This window comes from Athene cunicularia, assembly GCF_003259725.1.
Source record: "Athene cunicularia isolate RWA chromosome 17 unlocalized genomic scaffold, athCun1 chr17_part1, whole genome shotgun sequence".
In the NCBI taxonomy this organism is placed as follows: Eukaryota; Metazoa; Chordata; class Aves; order Strigiformes; family Strigidae; genus Athene; species Athene cunicularia.
In genome coordinates this window covers 8,555,218-8,576,902 of record NW_020799122.1, presented here as the reverse complement: position 1 = coordinate 8,576,902, position 21,685 = coordinate 8,555,218, and the positions used below count along the sequence as shown (strand labels likewise).

Genomic DNA, 21,685 nt, shown 5'->3' with positions numbered 1-21,685 from the left:
CAGCATCACTCAAACGCTAATGTAGATCTAACAGTCAGTTCTGTGCAACCGTGCAAGGCAGCTCTTCCCCCTGAATTCCCTTCAAACCCAGTCATCAAAGTCACCCAGGTGAACAACAGCTTATTCAAAGGAAAAGAAAGGAATTCTTCTCATTTATCTATTCCTTTATATTTGCCCTACAAGGAATCTTAAACAAACAACACAAAGCCAACATATATGTTAGTAAGAATAGCTTTGTACCTGGCATCCAGCACGAGCATGTTTCGAGAGACTGACAGAGCACTTGACCTCACGGGGAATGGTGTCAAGGCAGCGGGAAAGAAAAGATTTATCTGCTTTTCATTAAAACACAGTTTTCCACACCTTGCTCACGCAGTGACTTTTCCAAAGTACCCAAGGACTTTCACACCCAGCTCAATATTTCAGAATAGCTCATTGAAAAAACTACTTCAGCATTTGGGAAATTTTTCCCCTGCACCATCAACTTTTCAGGACCACTGCTTTTGTCCCTGTTTGCAACACAACCAATTTCTTCCTCCTCTCACACATCATTTTCCCCTTAATGCAGCTGTGTTCATACTTCAACAGGTAACTTCAACGCAAACTCCTTCCCTGCTTTTCATCAGAAGCTCATTTTAAACTCGGTGAGAACTTCTCATGGTTCTAAACCACATGGAAAAGGAAGGAAAAAAAACCCCACCTGAATGTCCTGCCTTTCGGCAGGAACAAATGTAATACACCCTTGTGCATGTGTGTGTTTATTCCCATATGCAATCTCAAGCTGATCAGAGGTGTTGAGGTAATTTCACATTCAAATAAACACATTGCGAGCATTTATCGGAATACCTAATCATTGAAACAAATGGAGCTGCATTTGCTGTGGTGGGAGCAAGTATCTATCTGGCGTGCTGCGCTCTGCCGATGCCCGGCTTAATACAGAAAACAAATGGAGGGAGCAGACCCACTGTGCAATTTTTAAATTGCTTCCCAACATAGTTATTTCCTGACAGTGATTTTTTAAATGTAGCAGCAAGGCTCGCCCTGTCCTCCACCAAAGAGCTTGGTCTGAGGGTCCTGAACAAAAACAATCCAGCATGACGTAAGCGGAGAAAACACGGACGCTAATTTCAAACTGCGGATAATATTTCAGTTTCTCAGCTCCTCTAGCTCACAAAAAAAGCCTGAAGGGACTCTAGTCTATAAATTCTTGCCCCAGGCCTCATTTTGAATTTGTTCCTTTTAATTGCCTTTGTGCTGGGAGGGAGGCTGGGTAATTTCCATCCAACGGATGCTTTATATGGGAAATACAGGGCAGAAAACAGGAGTTTTGAGCAAGTAATTGCCAAGGTGATCATCCCCAACAGCTGCACTGGCGCTGGGATGGTGACAGACATAGTCACCACCCTCCGGTGCAGCTTTAGGGAAGCACCAGGGTGTATGCAATGTAACTCATAGTAGAAACCAACAAAGAAACCCAGAACATCAGCAACATCACCAGGAAATGCTGTTTATGGCTCCTGCATGGTGCTGCTTGACACTCACAGCACGTCTTGGGATGTTCTTACCGCTACAGACTTGTATTGTGGTCCTTACCTAAACTCATGCAGTATCAGACAACATCACCCATGGAAACAGTTGAAGTGCTCGACTATTTTTTTACTCTTACACACACGTGTATCACCAGTGCCTATGTCATTTTGTACCTTTGCTTCGTCTCCGGCTCCGGTACTGCTCAGTGTAGAAGGTTAGCTGGGTCTCATCATCCGCCTCTGAGCCAGAGTTTCCTTTGGCACGTCCAAACCCGATCCCACCTGCAAACAGTAGAGAGGAAAATATCATCCCTGTCAGCTGGGATGTGCAGCAGCAGGGAGGGGAGGGGAGGGAGCAGGGAGCTCCTTAGCAGAGCTGCCAGATTTGACTCCCAGCCCAGGTGCTTGGGGTCACCAGAGGCAATCAGGGGCTTTTGCCACTCGTGATTTCTTCGGTTTCTTATTGCCCTCATCAAGAATCAAGACCCCCGTGGTGCCACCTGCGATGTGAATATACGAAAATGCTTTCTACCCCCAGGAATGTGTTTTACAAATGTATTGCAATGCATTTACAAAAGAAACCTCTGACTGTAGAAGCTGTTCTCCCCAAAGACACCTACCTGGTGAAGTACAGTGGATTTTAGGTGTTTGCTTCAAAGCAAACCCATCAGAGACAAGTGGCACAGTGGCAATACAGCACTTGGGGGGCACTCAGGACCCCGCCACACAGCGAGGGTCTGGCTTCCCTCCCTCGGCATCCACTTTGGCCCATCTGCTCCACCAGCTCGCTGTGCTGGCCAGCAACATGCATCCCTGCAGCAGCCAACACTGACAGCTGGGGCAAGGAGCCGGGCTGGCCCATGGTTACTGGGCATTGCCCTCCCAGAGCTGGGGATGGTGTGGAATGCCGGAGGAGCCCGGCTCGCTTGAGCAGCTGGACCCACCAAGGAGCAATGGATGCTTAAAAAAGCGACACAGACTCTAATTGGCAGAAGTCCTTCAATCCTTGCAGAGTTTAAAGCAAAGAGGCCTCTGAGGGTTGTCAGTGGCCCTTTAAACTGCCATTAAAATATTTTACTGTTTTTAAAAAATCCTTTATTCTAGGCAGAAGCACAATTTCCCCACTTCTTGGCAGTAGAACAGAAAACGAGTGGTGCCTTCTGCCCTCTGAAATCCTTAATCACCACGATGAGAGGTGGTTGGCAGGAGCCAGAGGGACGCCGGGAGCTCGGCGCGTGGCTCCTGGCTCATCCATGCCCTGACCTGGCTATGCTGTGCCCTTGGAGGGAGGGGGGGCTTCAATGGGGGAGCGCAGGAAGAGGCTCCGCCAGCTCTCTTCCTCCTGAAAGCAGTAGGAGAGGTCAGCGCTTGCACACAGCAGCGTTTAGCGCTTGGACATAGGGCCTAGGGGGTTGAGAGACTTGTACCCCAAACCATAACCTCCCACTGGTCCTCTTCAGACCCCTGCATCACAGCGAACATCTGCTGTCATGATACACCCACACCCAGGGACTGGGGTTTTGAAGGGCACAACGGAGTGATAAACCCAGTAAGGCCTGTTCTCATCAGCGAGGAAAATCTTAATAAACCCAGGCTCCTAACACAGACCCTTGGGCGAGCAGCCCAGCACATCCCCTTCTCCCACCGAGCAGGGCGTGCCATGGGCTCTTCTGCTGCGGGTGGTGCCGGGGCTGGGCTGCGAGGCAGACACCAGCTAAGGGAAGGTTTCTCCCGCCGCTGGAGCTTGGCAGAGCCATTTCCTCTGCCTGGGAGAGGGACCAGGTGGTGGCTGCGCAGGCAGGACATGGCACGTCCCTTCACCACTTTTCCATGAGCCAGACCTGGTCCCTTTTTGTGCAGGCAGATGGCCTGGGGTGGACAGAGACCATGGTCTCTGGTGCTCACTCCATTCTCACACTCTGTCGGGGTGACCAGGCAGCCGGTGCAGGCAGCGGCCGCTCACCAGCCACCGGCCCAGCCCCCTCTGGATGCCCCATGTTTGTTTGCTGGCTGCGTTTCCATGATGGATGGCGCTGACATGTTAAATTACTCAGGCTGGATGTCTTCGGAGAGCTGGTGACAGCGATATTGCATTTTGTGATTACCCAGCACTGCGCAGGATGTATAAACACAGGAGTTGGGAGACCCGGAGTAGGTCCCCAGCCCACAGCGGAAACATCTCCTCTGACCCAACACGCCGTGGCAGAGGTCAGAGTGGAAATATGAGCCCAGGGCAGTTAAATGACTCCAAGTGATGAGCTTTTACCCCTTCGTGTTATCAAGGATGCTGGAACTCATCTTGGTGATGGTTTTGGGGGTCCCAGAGCCCAACTGAGGCAGCCTGTAGCCACCATGAAACTGATTTCATGTTTAAGTCGTCCCAAAATCTTGCCAAAGCATCCCTGTGAGATGCTTATGCTTGGGACAACACCTCCTGCACCAGCTCCACCAGCCAGCCTCCGGGGCAGGCTGCTCGCCAAGGCATGGGGCTGAGGATGCTCGTGGCAGGATGAGGATGCTCATGAGGGGCCAAGGATGCTCACAGCAAAGAGCACCCGCACACAGCTGCTGATGGGGAGAAACAGGGAGAGCACCCAATTAAAGCCAAGCAGCCCTGCCTGGTCAGCACTAATTTTCTTTTTAAAAAGGAGAAAAACACCAAGTAAGAGGAAAAAAGATCCTAATCGCTGGGAACAACTACAAAGCAGAATACGATGCTTAAAGAGAGAGGACAGGGAAACAGCACCTTTTCAGTATTGAGTACCTGTAACACACCAGCAGCTCTCTGCAGCATCTTCCACAAGAAGCTACACCCCCTTCAGACCTAGTTTACTCCTGCTATTTATATTTGAGAAAAACTTAAGCTCCCCCTCATCTACACCCTTGGAGAGGGGGGTATGGGCAAGGAGTGGGAGCTCAAGGAAGATGCTCTTGCTTCTAATCCTGTTTGCAGATTTACAAGCTGTTAATCCATTCAAATAGATCGCAGCTCAGCCACATACCGAGGCAGGACACTCATTTTGAGTGCGACATTTATTTAGCAGGGAGCAAGGCGGGGTGCCAAGGCACACACCTCTCCTTATGGTGTAATTAAAGATGGTAGCAGGACTAAGGAAATAAAATACAGGAATTAGAAGCTCCACTATCCCCAAAGGCTTTTTGTTAGCTAAAACCATGTGTATTCTTTTAAGATGTGTTTTTGTCATTACAAAGAAAAAAAAACCCTGACATTCCCCAAAGGTTACAGAGTATCTCAGGGAAACAACTGTGAATGCAAAATGAATCAAAACTGAGTTAAAATAAAGAAATAGGTAACTGGAGCTATTTGGATAACTCCTGTCTGAGGCCAGGTTTACCTCAGATACTTAATCCCTCCCAGCTGGATGTTATAACAGGAGTGGGATCTCATATTTGTCCCCAGCAGTGCCACCTGGGGTGGCATCTATGTCTGTGCATCCCCCTGCCCCACAGGCACAGCCCCACTTCCAATGGAAAAGGATTTTTTGCACCACTCCTCTCCAGAAAAAGGGCCAAATCCTGTACATGCCACAGTGTTAAAGACCCACGACCTTCCTGCTTGGCTGTGTTCGGTTCACTCCACCTCCACGCTCACTTGCCCTGTGCAATGCAGTCTCCTGGGTGTTCCACAGGCTCCTCTGCTCCCAGACTTCCCAGTAAAATCCAGATGAGGAGTCCCCTCCCCAGCACTGCAGTGAAGTCCGTGCACTGACAGCTGGCAGGGTGGTGCAGAGCTATGCAATTAGCCATGTGAAAATTTTCAATTTAATTTATTCCCCCTCCCCCCCCCCAAAAAAAAAAAAAAATATGGTGAGGGAAAGGTACATTAGATGCAGTTTTGGGGAGGAAAAGAAGATACTCAAAGATTTTCTTTTGAAATGTATCCAATCAACACACAAAAAAAAAAGGATAAAGAAAAAAAGCCCTTTAAAAATGAAACACTCTCGTTTGTCACTGCAGCAGGGGTACGCACACACACTGGCTTCAGCTGATGAAAATCCTTTCTCCTCATTGACCTTCCTTCTTCCTACACCCAAAAAACCACCCCAGGGTGGGTGGTGCAGCAACCAGGTGATGGCCCACGGCTTCCACCATGGAAATCTGGGATCGCGCTGATCCCAGGTGATAGCCTTTGCGCAGCTGTGAAGGGGTTTATTTTCACCAAGAACCAACTCAATGAGCTGGATGTGATGCTTTGACTTGGATGAGGTGAAAGCTCCCAGATGAACGCCTAAAAAGCCTCGCCAGCAAAATGTGATGCTGGCCCGTGGACACCGTGGGACAGATGGACGGGAGGCAGAGGGATGCAGCGGGAAGCAGAGGTGTCCCTGGCAAAAGCAGAGGCCATGGGCGAGCCCAGCCGAGCCACAGCTCTCCTCCCTGGGGTAACTATGGGCAACTTATGGCACAGCCAAGACCTCCAAAACACAAGTCACAGCCCCAATAAACTATTAATCACTTATTTACTCTCTGAGCCAGGGTGCTTTTAAAGGCCTGCCCCAGGAGAGGGCACCAGACCCCCTCTCTGTGCAAACTGGCCTCCCCCAAGGCCACCTCCCGGGCCTGCACCCCAACACCCCACCCGGCCCTCGGGGTGGAGCGCAGGTTGGTCCATCGGCCAAAGCCGCATCCTCGGGCGCGGCACCACTGCCTCTCCCCGCGTTTCCCTGGGCATCGCTTCCCGGTTTAAACGCCGCTCCAACGCAGCCAGGTTGGGGTGCTCTGGGTACCAGCCTGGATACATTTTGGGAATCAGTAAATCCAGGCCCTCTCAGATGCAGCATCCTTCCCTGCCACACTGTCAGGCCTCAGCAAATACCCTTTCACAGCCCAGTCGTCCTGCACCTCGGCTCTTATCATCATCACTCTCCATTATTTATAAACTCTAAATGTGCTTCACTCAATAAAAGTGTTCGGGGAGAAAGTTTGTATGAATCAGGCATTAGCCAAAATAAAGTTATATAGTACTGGTAAATGGAGAGGCTGGTGTGGGTTTTGGTGTTTTGGTTTTGTTTTTTTTTTTTTAGTTTGGTTTTTGGGGGATTTTTTGTGTGTGGGTTTGGTTTTGTTTGGTTTTGGGTTTTTTTTAAGTCGATCTTCTCTGCAAAATGCGACCTTTTGTAGAGCTGTTAGAAACACTTAGCGCAGAATCAGATTTAATGACAAGCAATAGGCAGCAGTTTAAATGCACTTAGTGCAGGGAAGCGAAACAAGGCAAAGCTTATCCGAGATTTGTTTTTGTTGGGCTGGGGCATCAGGCTGTTTTTTTTTCTGGTTTGGTTTATCCTGCCCTTCTGCAGGACCAGCACTTGGCGCCCTCTCGGAGCCTTTCATAAAGGAGCAAATCCTTTTGTTGTGCACGTTCCTGCAGGGAGAGCGCTCCAGCTGTAGGGCTCTGATGAGGTTAAGCATTAATTAAATCGAACCGCAAGAAAATAATTACACACATGCATCCGTCAGGCTGACTTGTCACTACCCAGTAACAAAGTTGGATGCAAACTCCATCAGCGGAACTGTCACACGGCGGTTAGAAGGAAATAAATGCATCCCAAACGGACAATTTCATTTAGGGGGAGGAAAAAAAAACCCCACAGATTGCAAAGGATTAATGAGGCAAAGGGTTTGTGTTTGCAATTGGATGTAAAATGCAAACATCGTGAGTTGTGATATCATCGTTTAACCTTAATGTTTGATAGCACTCCAACCGCTCACCCACCGGAGGGACAATTAACCACGGGCTGTTAAAACAAAACCTCCAGCACAGGAGAGGTGCAGGGAAAGGTGTGTATCCGGCCTCACCAGCAGCAGCATGGCTTCCACAAGTGAAAAGAAATTTAAATTAAGAGGAAAAGAGGATGGGATGGGGCTGTGGGGAGCATGATTGGCACTGGAGACACTGGACCTGGCTTGGTTTTTGGGGCTGCTCACTGATTTCTGATGACTGAGACCTTGAAATCTTACTCCGAGGGTGTGCCAGTGAGGGCTCCTGTACGTGGAGACACTCAAAGTCACAGTCCCCTCCTGAAGTCTGTGTGCTACTTTACACCTTGGGCAATGAAGGCCAGACACAGCTCCTCACCATCGCCAACAGCCCATGCAACCATCTGCGAGGAGCTGCTGGGAGGAAGAGACCCAAGGAAACCACGGTAGGTTGGGCACCAGCACCATGGGGACTCATCCTGCTCCTGGTGCAGCGAAGCGAACAGCCACAGCGACACCTTCCCAGCTTGTGTGGGCCCTTCCCTTTCCGCAACCCTCTTCACTTCTACCAGAGCTGAGACCCGCTGCACAGGGCTGCAGTGAAACATCCCGACCCATCCTGCAGCACCTTTGGGACCACTACAACCAGCTCAGGACCAGAGCAGCTCGAGGTGCTGGTACCCAGCTCCTCCCCATCACCTCCACTCACCCACATCCTGCTGCTGAAGCCCTTGCCAGCCCCACAACTCAGGCATTCGGGAGCCAGCCTGGCACGGGGCTGCTGGAGCAGGCACCCCAGCATATCCGAGATGCACACCCAATGACCCAGGAGACAGCAGGAGAGCAAAATACAGCGAGAGGCACAGTGGGGAGGTCTGTGGTGAGGCAGCTGGGCATGCTCTGGCACCCAGGGTGGTCCCTTTCCCACCAGGAGCAGCACAAGAGTCCCAAGGGAGACAATTTACAGTCAGTGTTAGGTTAATGGTTGGACTAGGTGATCTTCAAGGTCTTTTCCAACCTAGATGATTCCGTGATTCTGTGAACTTGATTTCTCCAACATGGTCCTGGCCAAGCCTGCTGCTGGGGACCTGCTGGCCAGCCCAGATTTAACTGTGCATGGCTGAGGACTGCCTGTGCTGGTGGCCATGGCAAGGAGGGATCGAGAGCGACCTTGCTGAGCACCACCAGTAGGTTACCAAGTGAGGCACAGCAGCCAGAGGGGACATTTGGCTCTTCATCTCAAGCAGATATTGGGGGCAAGCTGGTCTCCAATTCTTGTGTTGAGGAAACACAAGCCTGGATAGAAATAGAGAGCAACCAAGGGCTCTGTTGTCCCGGTATCCACTATTTCTGTGGCCATTGATGGGCAGAAGGATGCTGGGGGGAAGTGGTGATGGGCTGAGGGTAGGGAAGGCCTCCCCCTGCCCTGGCATGGCTCAGATGGGGATTTGCAGGGAGGCAGGGGAGCACCAGCCCAGGAAGGTGGGAGATGGAGGGTGCCTGTCCCTAGAGATGGGAGACAAGCTAGGCTGACCTGGGGTCATACTCTGTTCCCAGAGCCAGAGGCTCTGCCTGCAGCTGGGCATCACGTCTCCTAAGGTCGGCTGCAACAATTAATTGACTTGCTCCATTAGTGACCAAAGAGCCTCTTACCTTCAGGTAATTCAAAAGTTAAAGGAAACTTCACTAGACAGTCACTGTGGGCCCCAAATCACCCACACATGTACACTAAAATCCAGATATATGTATTTGAATAACTACTAGAAAACAAACCAAATAATTTAAACCAGTTAAAGAGTCAGAACATTTTCTTCACACTAAGTGAATAATTTATGGGCGAAGCTATAATAAAAAAAGCCCTTTCCAGGCCTGTATTGCAGGAAAACGTATCCAGAATAAAAGATCACATTTCAGACTCATAAATAAATGAAAACTAAAACCAACAGTAAATAGAAATAAAAGTATTTTCTTCCCAGCTCCCAGCGCTGTCACAAAGACCCGCAGTGCGCTGGTCAGACCATGGTCAAGGGACATTCCTGCCCATCATCCCTGAACGAACCCAGATGCTGCCTCCTTCCCAGCTGGAAATCTGGACCCAAACCCTCCTCACAGCCTCAGCACTCACCGCTTAACCCACAGCCATTATGGTTTTAAGCAGCGATAGCCACAGGAGGACACAGTTTCCCTTGCTGAGAGGCAACACAAGGACCAAGTCTTGCTCATGGGGCTGTTCCAGCCAACCTCCTCCTGTTGCTCTGGTATAGCTGGCAATGGCCATCAAGGTTGCAAATAAAACTCAGGACCCCCCCAGTACATTTTTGCACAGTACAGCCTTTAGAGCCATGAATGTTGCTCCCACCCTTCTCTGTGGCTCCTAAAAAAAAAAAAAAAAAAAAAAAAATCCAAAAATCCCTAAGCACTGGGAAAGTGGGAAGAAGAGATGTCCCAGTAATGTGAGTTACAACCAAAATGAACTTCACTCCTTCCTCCAAAATAAAAACATGCCAAGAAACCATATTTCACTCCCAACAAACCCCAGTTAGCCGGGGAAGTTGTAAGGGACCCTGGACTTGCACCTGGATAAATCCCTGTGAGGGGACACAAGGTGATACCACTCTCAAGCACCTCCATCAGACCATCCAGAGGATGCTGTGTGGGGTTTGCCCCTCTGCACCCCATCACAGAAGGGCACTTCAGGGACCCCACACTCAGCAGTGAGGGTGAGGAGCTCTTGTTCTTCCCCAGCCAAACTCTTCCAGCCGTGGCTAAACCCAGGGCACCAGAGGAGCAGCCGGTGACCGTGGCAGCCTACCTCGGGGCCGGCTCCGGCGTTTCCGTCTCCCCACGGACGTGCTGCGCAGTGCGGGCTGGAGCTGCCCGATCTCAATGGGCGTGTTGGTGCGGAAGCTCTCCTTGAACTTCTGCATCAGGGACTCCACCGTCTCCTGCGTCACCTCAGGAGCTGCAACACCGGCAAAGGGACTGTGGTTAAAAGAGGATCAGGCCACCATGTCCCCACTGCCCGTACAACCCCTTCCTTGCAGAGGACACCGTGAGCCAGAGCTGAGTCCTGGGGCAGGAGATCTGCCAAGACCCTCTGAAGTCACCCATAAGGACCCATCCAGCACTTCCCAAGTCTTACCAAAGCCACAGAAATTAGAATATTGTGAGTTTATGGCAGTTGCATTTTTCACACTGCTTTCCAGTATTTTGTATAATTCCTTGCCTCTTCCCCCATCTGCACCAGGGCACTTGGAAGCATCGTGCCCTTATCAAAGGTACAGCCTGAAGGGTTCAAAACACAACTGAGCTGGCTTCAGGTCAAGTTTAACTCCGTCTCAGGGGCTTGGAGTCAAACCCCAGGCTTGGCAGCCTTTTAGGGGGTCAGGTACTCCCCAGCAGGCAAGTTGGGGATTACGGAACAATGGGCGAGACTGGGGTGAGAGGCAGGTGAATGATGTACGGCCAGCCCAGGTGTGCTCCGAGCTGCAGCAGGAATCCCTGGGGTCTTCCTGGGGTGCAGCAGCAGTTGAGCTCAGGAATCAGCTTGCTGCAACACCCCACAGCATATCACAGCTTACTGATATTTAAGCAGCTTCCATCCTTGCTCTCACACACCCCCTATCCAGTACTATGGAAAATATACCTCCAGAACTGTCCTACGAAACTCCCCCACCGCCTGCACAATATGCAGTTACAGGAAATCATGAAACCACTCGCAAAGAGCAAAGATGAAATTCAGGATCAAAAGGTTTCTCTTCCTGCAGGCCACAGAGGTCTCCCAGGTTTAACAAACAGTTTGGCCTCTGTCAGATCCTTGAATAAACTCATTAGCACACATAACCTCTGTCCTGTTTTCATTCTGAGAGTCACAACAAAGTCCCTCCGATTAGCTCCTGAAGCTCACCCTGCCCACAGTGTGCCCATGTGGGGCTGGCAGGGATCACTGCCCTATAGCTACCTGCTATGGGATAAGGAGAAGGGATAAGTAAGCACCTTGGAGCTCCCCATCCTGCCAGCAGTTACAGGATGACGCATCACCCCACCACATCTTCTGGGTCCAGAGACTTAGCAGATCTGTATGGAGCTCCTTGGGCACCCTGTGAGCTCAGGGTGTGTAACTGCTCCGGACCATGGACTCTAATTCCCTTCACAGCATGTAGCAGGGTCCATTTTAGTGCAAAATGAGAAGCTGGCCATGCGGGACAAGACATTTGTAATCCTAGACAAGGATTTGACTTAAACGTGGAGTCTGCAGCAGGCTCCTCCAACAGCCACCCATGCTGCAGGGAGAGGAGAGCCCTGGCCACCTCATGTTGCAGTTCCCCCCACTCCTTCTCCCCAAGGGCAATGTCCTCAGCCTCCCCAGGGTTGACAGGCTTTAGCCCACCCCCAGGGTGCTCTTCTACCCTTACAGGCTGCAGAGAAGGTACCAAAATCTGATGGAACCACTGGAGGGGAGCACCGGGGAAGAGCAGACTGGCTGCTGTGCCCCTGGGCACAGGCGCTTCAGGTGGGCTCAGGAGAGGAACCAGCCAGCACTGCTGCACCAGGTGATGGAGAGACAAGGATCAAACCCGTGTCTGCATAAAGCACTGAAGGTGGGAACCATTTCAGGAGAGCTCCAGCGAGCAGGTGGCCTACAGGACCAGCTATGTTACAGCTTCCAATTATTCAACACCAGGCTCCCCCAGGCACCACAGATCAAAGGCAGAGCTCCCCAAAGCCCCCGACACTTACAGCAGGCGCAGCCAGATCCTGTGGTGTCAGATGCCCCAGCAAGCAGCATCGCAGGGGGAAAAAATAGAAATCAAGAGTGGGGAAAGGTTTCCAAAGAACGTTTACTCCCAGCCCTGACAGCACACATCCAACCCCCTCTTTGCAGGGCTCCTCTGAGGTGCTGGGAGAGGATGCTGTGGCAGCACCAGTGTAGCTCAGCACCCCACCGGTGTGTCTGCTGGGGGAAGCCCATCCCCACATCTCCTTCACCCAGGAACAAGCGTGGCAGGGCCTCCCCATGAACAGATGGCAAGTTATTTGAACCTCGGGGCTGTGTGATAGATAATGTGTGCAAGTGGAGCAGGGAGCTTGGGAACCGTGCGGCTGAGGCTTATTTACCGAAAGGAGGCCAGAAGGAGAGCGCGGGAGGGGAGGAGGAGGGGGCCATGCCATCAGCTAGCAACAGAACACAGCGAGGTCGCAGCTCTCTCGTGGTCCCTGCTCGGCTGATGAGAGTAATCAGTGCCACGATGATCGTACCCCATCTGGCCACCATGCTCGGCACATCCATCCAGAGGCATCTGCTCACACGCTCATCAGTGAAGCAAACGTCAAAAGTAAGGGGGGAGCAGCACCTTCATGGGGAGAGGTCCTGGTAGTCACTGGCTATTTGAGATGATGTTACAAATACTTATTCCAAGAATGGGAGCAAAAAGCTGGTGCATCTCACCGCTCTGCACAGCTTGTGTGCGCCAGGACATCACTGGGCTCTCTGTACCCCTAAGCTTGGGCGTTTTGAGCAACGAAAAATAAAAAAAAAAAATAAAAAAAAGGAAAAATAAAAAGAAGAATAAAACCTTGTCGACATGATTTCAGCAAGCAGAGTTCGACATGGCCAGCATGGAGAAAACCCTCACTGACAAATCAAAGGTAGCTGGGCTTCAGTGGAACGAGCAGCAGGGGTCAAGGATGAAGGACAGACTCTTCATGCGCTGCCAACCGTGGCAAAAGGGAAGGAGAAGAAACCAACACACCGTAACGTAATGAGGCACGGCACTCACCGAGGCTGCCGGGACCCTGTCGACTATGGGGTTGTCCATTAAATCTATAAAAGAGACACAGTCCACCGCAAACTGCCACCTGGGTTTTGCCACAGGGGGATCTCCATAGCCAGCAGCCGAGCCTCGGAGCCAGGGGCAGGAACCCACCACCCGGCCTGACGCCTCTGTGGTTGCCACACAACCACACGGCAAACACGAGTTCACACACGCGCGCTGCCACGCTACGCATGCACTGCACATGTGCTCAGCCTTCCCATCTCCCACGGAGCTTTTAATAGCTCTGAAAGGCTGGGAACACACACTACAGCTTCAAATACCCCAGCTCTGCCCCACAGACCCGCCCAGGCTGCGTGTGCCCAGCACGGGTTCAGGCAGCGGCTCCCAGCACTGCCAGCACACAATCCCCTCCCCAGCACAACACAGCCACATCGCCAGCACCCAGGCACCAGCTCCTCCCAACAACCGCCAAACCCGACGCAGATTTAGAGGCAATGGGATCGTCCTCTCCTTGAGCTTGCCAAGCCGCCTTCTCTTCCATCCCTGGTTTCCAGGAGATAAATCCATCATGGCTATTGAGCTCACATCTTCGTCATCACGTTGAGACTTTCTCCAGCCTGGCAGAGGTGGTGAGATCCACCCCAAGGCTTGGCACAACGCTATGATCTCAATCTCACCCCATCCTATAGCGAGGGCCTTCAGCAGCATAACAACCCCAGGAGCAAGCTGATGCAGAGGAAGCACAAGGCTCTTCAGCCTCCGCAAAATCAGCTTCCATCTCCAGCAGCAATTTAAGGATGCAGCTGAAGGTCACCGTACCTTTGTAAAGCACATTACATGTTCCCATCGTACACTTCCCTCCTGTCCACCCCCATACACTATTTTGAAAGCGATTTTCTCTCCTTATGGCTCCCCTATTCGTTTGCACATCTCACACAAAACAATTCATACCAATAGCCTGCCTTTCTTCCTTTTCGCTGGCACAAATTGCAGTGGGAAAATATGTTGTTTGGCTTAAAAATTACAACAACAACAAAAAAAAAAAAGTCATCAGCTGAACAATATGAGCGACGTTTGGGTAAAAATACATTGCAACGGAGATGGGAAGCGGCAGCGCTTTCTTCAGTCCTCAAGGGACTCCCAGCGTAGTCAGGAGAACCATACCTTTCCCAGGCTCATAGGCTGGGTTTGGGGCGTTGTTTTGGGGAGATACCAAAACTAGCATCTCTCCAACTTCAGTGGCTAGGAGGGATCCTCCAAAACCAGTCCCAGGCTCAGAGCAGCGCAACTACCCACAACCTGTATTTGGAAGGTGCGCTGGCTGCGTGCCTCCACCGCCCCTGGCTGCGCTTGGATGGTGCCTCCACCATCCCAGGACAGTCCTGAGGGTCCAGCACAAGGGACAAGGAACTGCAAAACCCCTTTGTGCAACCTGTTCACTGCCAGCAGAGGTTGGGAAGCCCAGATGGGGCTGATGGCAATGGAGGTGCCCCACAGCCCTTGGAAACAAGCTTTCAACCCCGCAGAGATGTTTTAAGGTCTTCAGACATGGCCTTAGAGGATTCCAATGCTGTACCACACAGCAGAGAACTGCCCTCAGCCTAAGTCAACGCTTCTGCACCCCGCAGAGATCCTAGATCCCCCCCGGTATCTGTCAGCCCCAATTGATGCCACGTTAGACCCCGGTGGGGCAGGGGAAGGGCAGCAGCTTCTCCCCAAACCCGGCTCAACACCTCATGCTGCCACTGGGCAGCTGGGAGAGCTGGAGAGCCCCACAGCTTGGTTTTTGCAGCATATCAAAACCGAGTAGTGATGCTTAAGGTCTTCAACGGTGCTAGCTTCTCTGAGTCTCCCAGTCTTTGGTGTTTCGCTTAAAGTTTCAGTCCCTGGAGCCACAGTGGTCTCTGCTCCTCACACACATCGGCATTCCTGCAGGTGAAGGGAGAAGACTGCAGAAAGGCAAAGCAGCTTCTATTCGAGCTTCCCACACTAGGTATTGAGTAAAACATATTTTTTTAAAATACAGTTTTTTAACCATCTCATTTTGCCATCCCTCTCTGATTTCTGAGTGTCAGAGGGCAAGTAATCGATTCCTCAACATTAGCTTAAAATGCTCCTAAAGTTTTGGAGAGAGGAGTAACTCACAAAGCAGCTCCAAAGCTGCTCGACTGAGCATGCTGCTTCGCTAGAATCAGTGTTTTGCAAGAATACATCAAACTCAATCAAGGATTAAATGAAAAAGTCTGGGCACAATAAGAAGTCAAATTGGTGGGATTTTTACCTCCTGACCTGTGCATGCATTCATGACAGCACCCACGGCCACGTGTAGGACACAGCCCCCTCCTCTCAGACACCAGCTCTTCTCCATGCCCATCTCCTGCCCTCTCACCAACTGCTTCCAGTATTTTTCAAATAACCTGCTTTTTCTAGGCACAGGGGAAGGTGCTCTCCTGGGAATCAGTGACACTGGCTTGGAAGGTCTAATGCATCATCACGTTCATAACACACCATGTAAACATCAGCTTTGTGTAACGTGGTTTAATACCACGGTAATTGCTTTCTCCAAATCAAACCCCTGAGTTTCAGTAAGCACATTCCTTTGTTTCTGGATTGGTATTTTGGAAATTTCTATTCTGCAGAGTACTTCAAGAAATCAACTTTCTGATTCTACTTGGGATAAGCATAAATTTCACAATACTGGAAGTTTTCAATGGTGGAAACCCTGTTTTCTCACCAGCTCTAAATAATGGGTGTTTGTTGCTTTTTGAAGCATGAAATAAGCAACGGTGTTTGTTCTGAAACTGGGATGTGGACTGATTTTCAACAGTGCCACCCTGAAGGTACTAAGCTCCAGAAAGCAGAGAGCTTTACTAGCATAAAATTAGGTAATTACACCGATACCTAGGAGATGACGGTGGGAGAGAGTTGTACAACAACTTCACACATATTGGGATGCAAACATATCTGGAGAGAGATATTCTGCCACAGAGCACGGTTGATACGGCAAAGACACAAGGCACACTGAGAATTTCACCTCTCCATCTCCTTCTCCAGCCACCAAACCCTCAACCACCTCTCGAGCAAGAGAGTCTCTGTCTCCTTTGGCCCCCTCCTCTCCACCAGTCCATGTCACATGCCACGTGCAGGCACAGCGTGTCCAAGAAACACTGGGAGACTGCTGGCTGCATTACACAACCAGCTCAGGAAATACAGATATATAGATACGGATATATATATATATATATATATTTAAAATATGTATATATAAACATCAAAACAAAGCACAAATAGTCACACATACCCATACATCAGGGGACCAAGCACCTCCTGCAAGGTGTACATCTCCATGCCATCCTTAGGTGAACCCATCAGGGGAAATGACATAGGTGGCACGGCGCTTTGCCGGAGCTGGCCCCCAGCCCAGCCTGCCGACACGGCGCCAGGGAGGATCCATCTCTCTTCCAGGAAGCTCTTTTACACAGAGGGGTTTTCAGATGAAGCAACAGAGGGATATGGGAACCCAGCATTATTTTGAAAACAGGCTTGTATTCCTTCTCGACTTCTGCTTTCTTTTTTTCCCCCGGACCTTTTTTTCAGTTTTAAAATAGAGAATGTATAAATTTTTTTTAACATCAGTATTAATACATCAATAGATTATTATACACATTAATAAATCTCTCACTATAAAAATAGATTTTTATACGTAAAAATCTGATTTTAATTGTAAATTGGAGGGGGAGGCTAGCAGAAGCAGAGATAAAACTTTATTTGAGATGTCTCCTTTGAAGGAAACTGAACAAATGTACTTTCCTCCTTCATATATTCATGAGATGACTGCTTCCCTACCCCGTTCTCCACCACCCTCAGCTCCGGGCTCAGAGCCAGCACAGTCCTTATCTGGTATGAGGCAGGGGAAGAAAAAAAACCCTGATAGGATCATAAGTTTTCAGTAGTTTAACAAATCTGAAAAAAAAAAAAAAAAAAAAAGCGCCATTGGTTTTTAATAAAGCCTGGGGCGCGTGACGGGGAAGGGGGATGTGGGGGAGGCTGGCATGCAGCATAGGAGGGGGATGGAGACCTGCACTGTCTCAGCATCCCAGAATGGGGATGGGGACCCTGGGAGCATCAGGGCAGCACCCCACTCCTTTGACCACGCACTCACTCTTTACTTCTCCTCTTTATTACAAAGCTTTGCCATTTCCCCCCCATCTACAGAGAGCAGGAGATAATCTGTAGCTCCTGTCCTTGCTGCAGACGGGTGAGCTGCTCCTCAAACTGGCAGGACCCAGGGAAACACCCAGCCCACCCACCGGGAAGGGGCATCCAGAGCCCGAGCCCACAGCAGTGCCCACCCAACACCAGCTGCCCTGACCCTTCTTCATCCTCTCTCCAGTCACGGCGCTCAATCGCTTCCCAGCTAATTGCCTCCACTCATGTGTGCAAACTAACCGTTTACTGTAAAATGCCACGGAATGTTAATTTCATTCGGAATTGGGTAATTGCAAAGCACTTCCATTTTTTTATTATAGGAAATGAATAAGCATTGTATTAATAGCATCGTTTCCAACTCCAGCCGCAATCGCAGCCCCATCGAGAGGCTGCAAGTTATTTGTCACCCCGTGCTTTCCCTGCCTTTCTAACTTTCCTCCTTTCCCTTCCCCCCACCACAATCCTTACTTCCCACATTGGTAATTAAGATAATGCAATATAATTATAAACACATCGTGAAAGATCAAACACCTAAGAGCAGCAGTCCAACGGTCCCCGCCTCTGCCTTGCACCTTTGCATTGCAAACATCTTGCAAAAGCAGATGGGTCTCTGCGCTCCTTGGGCTGCTACCAGCTAGGTTTGACCTTTCTAGGAGCTGTTTCTGACTAGGAAACCCTCAGCTCTTGTACAGGGCAAAGGCTTCTCTAGCACACCCCTCCCCTAACACCAATTTTCAGATTGGGGTTGTTCAGCCTGGAGAGGAGAAGGCTCCAAGAAGACCTTAGTGTGGCCTTTCAACACTTAAGGGGGACTTATAAGAAAGATGACAACAGACTTAGTAGGGCCTGATAGGACAAGGGGTAATGATTTTAAGCTAATTGAGGGTAGATTTAGACTACATCTAAGGAAGAAATTTTTTACAATAAAGGTGGGGAAACACCGGCACAGGTTGCCCAGAGAGGTTATAGATGTTTCCAGGGTTCCCATCTCTGGAAACAATCAAAGCCAGGTTGGACGGAGCTCTGAGCAACCTGATCTAGTTGAAGATGTCCCTGCTCAGTGTGGGGGGCTGGACTAGATGGCCTTTAAAGTTCCCTTTCAATCCAAACCATTCTATGATTTGTCCTTTTACTCCATTTCTCCTTCTGCAACGAAAAGCCTTTGGCCATGGGATGCTGTCACATCTCCCTGCCCCAGCACTGAGAAGGTCCAGGACACCAGAGACTCCGTTTCCCATCATCTCCACTCTAGCCCTTAACTTACCTTCTTTTTTTTTTTTTTTTTTAATGAGAAAACGTAACTTTTTTGCTTACGCAGCAAGCAGAGAAGAGCGGGGAAGATGGGCAGACCCTCGGCAGCAGCTAATGGTCTTCAAGTTATAAAATAATTGAAAAGTTAAATAAGAACACTCTGGAGGAAGCTTCCCGATTTGGTGCTAATGGGAACATGAAGAGGCCCAGGCTAATGTTGCGTGGAGGAGAGACGTGGGCTCGTGAGCACAGTGCTGACCTCCAGCTCCCTCTCTGCACCGCACATCTCCTACAACTCCACAGATTCTGAGGAAAAATTGCCCCATGGAGCCAGCTGGGGCAGAGACCACCGAGGGTAGGAGAAAGCCCCATCCCACCTCGTTGAGGAACTGCAGCTAGTTGATGAACCTGGAGGCAGCAGCACTTCAGCATCTGTAAAATGAGTGTGAGCAAGTCCCGGCACCCCTGGGGATCGGCATGGGCAGGGAACAGCAACAGCCAGCAAATGTGGGTGGGAAACATGACATGGGGACCCCTCTCCAGTCTCAACCACCACCCAACTCCCTGTTTAGCAGCGTGGTGCAGAACAAATTTATCAGTTGGAAATTAAACTTCTCTTGCCCAGCAGGAACCTTTTGACAGTACCAACAACTCTGTCACATACCAGGGAGGAACAATGGAATGATGCCAACCCAGAGAAGAGAGAAAACCACCAAAGACCCATATTGAAATGGGGCCAAGGATCTTCAGCCATGCCAAAAAGAGCCACCAAAAGGAGCTGCCCTGCGGTGGCAGGCACCAGCACCTCCCACGCCGGGAAGCGTGTGGGTACAGGCAGCAGGCAGGAAAGAAGGAGCTTAGAGCCCGTTTGTTGGCTCAGGAGAAGACCTGGAGCTGAGGGAACACCTGGAGAGCCCAGGCTATCAAAAGCAAACCAATTCCAAGCCATGTAAGCACAGAAGTGAGGCTGAAAACAGTCAGACCCAGCAGGACCCAGTGGGTGAGTTGCAGCAAACGCTGTAACTCAGCGGGGCCGTCAGAAAGGATTGATTTGAAGCACCTTTTTAATAAGTTTCCTCTCCTGCTGGTCCTTTGGGTAGGTCACTGCCTAATGATAAATGGGGCTGGAAGGTGCCTGCAGACCTAATATCAGTGCAGGTGCCCGGCCTCGATCCATCTTCCTTAGGAGCCAGCTGACAAAGCTAACTGTCTCGGCACTGTAGCCAGGTAAAACACAACCGATAGGAAAAGAACATGCAAACAGAACGAAGAGCTGGCACTGCAGCTGCCCTCCCTGCTCCCCTCCTCATAAAACCCATAAGCCTGGGAAGGACCAATGGAGAGAATATTTCGCCGCCGCCGATGGCAGAGCCGTAATGCCACTAAAAGCCAAGGTGAAGAAGAGCTGAGCGCCACGGACTGAGAGGAACCCATCACTCTCATGCAGGTGACAGGATCTGCCGCAGCCTCAGCTCTGAGCCACACATCCCATGGGCTGCCTGAGTGCTTGCTAGCATCTATGTATTTCCAGTAGAAATAAGGAATATTGTGGGGTTGTTGTCCTTCAACACAGGCCCCACGCCCTCTTCTCCTGGTCAGCTTGACTTCAGAAACCGGTGACAGGTTTTTGCTCCATGCTGACGCCATGGAAGGACAGCCCTGGGCAGAGCTGAAGCTCTCCCAGGTCCTCTGCATCACACACAAGGCAGCTGCAAGAGGCAACCCAGCACAGAAACCCAGGGGAGGGCGCTCAATATCCCCCAGGGTCTCCCAAGGGGAATAAAACAGACACCATATTATTTTTTTTTTCATGATGCAAAATCTAAAAAAAAAATAAATAAATGTAAAAGAATCTCAAAGCTAATCCTGGTCAACAACTGGCCTACAACCCAGCTACACCTTAAATAATGTAGTGCTTTATCAAACATTCATAGTGATACACAAAGTGATGAGCAATGCGTGCCTGGCATTTATATAAATATAGTTCCTGATGGCTTGTTTTCTTGGACAGTCAAAAACTTCACAGCTTATCTTCCATGAGCTTGTGATTTCGCCTGGACGAAAAGCATTTTGGACATCTGGGGAATCAGGGCTACTGCTCACGAAACTGCCACAACACACACCTCCACCAGACATCAGCAGCTCCCCAAACCCAGCAAAAGCCCCCATTAAAAGAGCTGCTGCTGACTTGAGGAGCCACAAGTCACCCAGCTGTGGCCGGGAGAGGGGATGACCAAGGGTATTTGTCCTCACATGAGATGTCGTGGAGCATGAGAGTGAGACCAGCCCAAGCCTTGCAAAGCAGTGATAGGCCAGTGGGACTTCATGAAACTGTCATCCCTTCGAGATGCTCAGCAAAATACTGGCTTATTAAAACACCCCTTTTCTCTTCTATTCCCTAAGGCACCATCAGAAGCTGCTTTTCCATCTGCTTCTTTGCTCCTCTGTCTCATGAAATTAGCGAGTGGGGATATAGCAAAGGCAAACGGAGAGGAGAAAAATTAGAAAATCACATCGGGAAATCCAACCTACCAGTCTTTTCTCCACAGCAACACTTGCTGTGGGCCAGGAAGAGCCCTGGTTGGTCTGAGATGTTTAAGCCTTAATTAGTCATTAAGCATGTGCCAGCAGAGCACCACCCTCAGCCAGGGGGGGTGCAAGGCCAGAAGAGGCCACTGGCCCCCTGGTGCTTCTCCATCCCTTCTGACCTACTGCTGGGAGGCAGGAGGGACAATGTACATGGGCCTTATTTGGGGAGACCTCCTGGGCATGGTCCCACATGTCAGTGATGCTGCTTTAAGCCACTTTCTTGAGGGGTGTAAGGGAGAGGGAACATGTCCCACAGGACCACCAGGCCAAGAGACAACTGCTCCCTCCCCCCATGTTGGTGAGGACAAATTTGGGATGGAGGCAACCAGTTCAATGTGATGGAGCCATCAAATCAAACCTAAAACTCCAGCCTGGTAGCTCTCTGTTCAGACCTCAAAAGGCAATTAGTCATATTAATTATGACTGTGTTTATCTCTCTGGAAAGCAAAGCTTTTCCCTGGCAAGGATGGACATTTTCAAATCAACATTAAAGTCAGAGCTGGCATCACCATAAAACTGAAGGACCCAATGGTGTATCCATTGTAACCTCTGCAACTGGGGCCTCTATTCTCTTCATTCATGCACTCAAATCAGTTGGAATTAAGCATGTTG

General features: G+C 50.2%; 1 protein-coding gene across 1 annotated transcript in view; it reads right to left on the bottom strand.

Annotated features, from left to right (window-relative positions):
* ASTN2 (astrotactin 2) overlaps window positions 1–21,685 on the bottom strand; it is a 301,231-nt gene that overhangs the window by 237,092 nt on the left and 42,454 nt on the right. The window contains exons 3-4 of the mRNA XM_026860237.1: window positions 10,060–10,209; window positions 1,704–1,811 (exon numbers count right to left, since the gene is read on the bottom strand). Of these exons, the coding sequence (XP_026716038.1) occupies window positions 1,704–1,811; window positions 10,060–10,209 (258 nt within the window). The remainder of the gene's footprint in view (window positions 1–1,703; window positions 1,812–10,059; window positions 10,210–21,685) is intronic.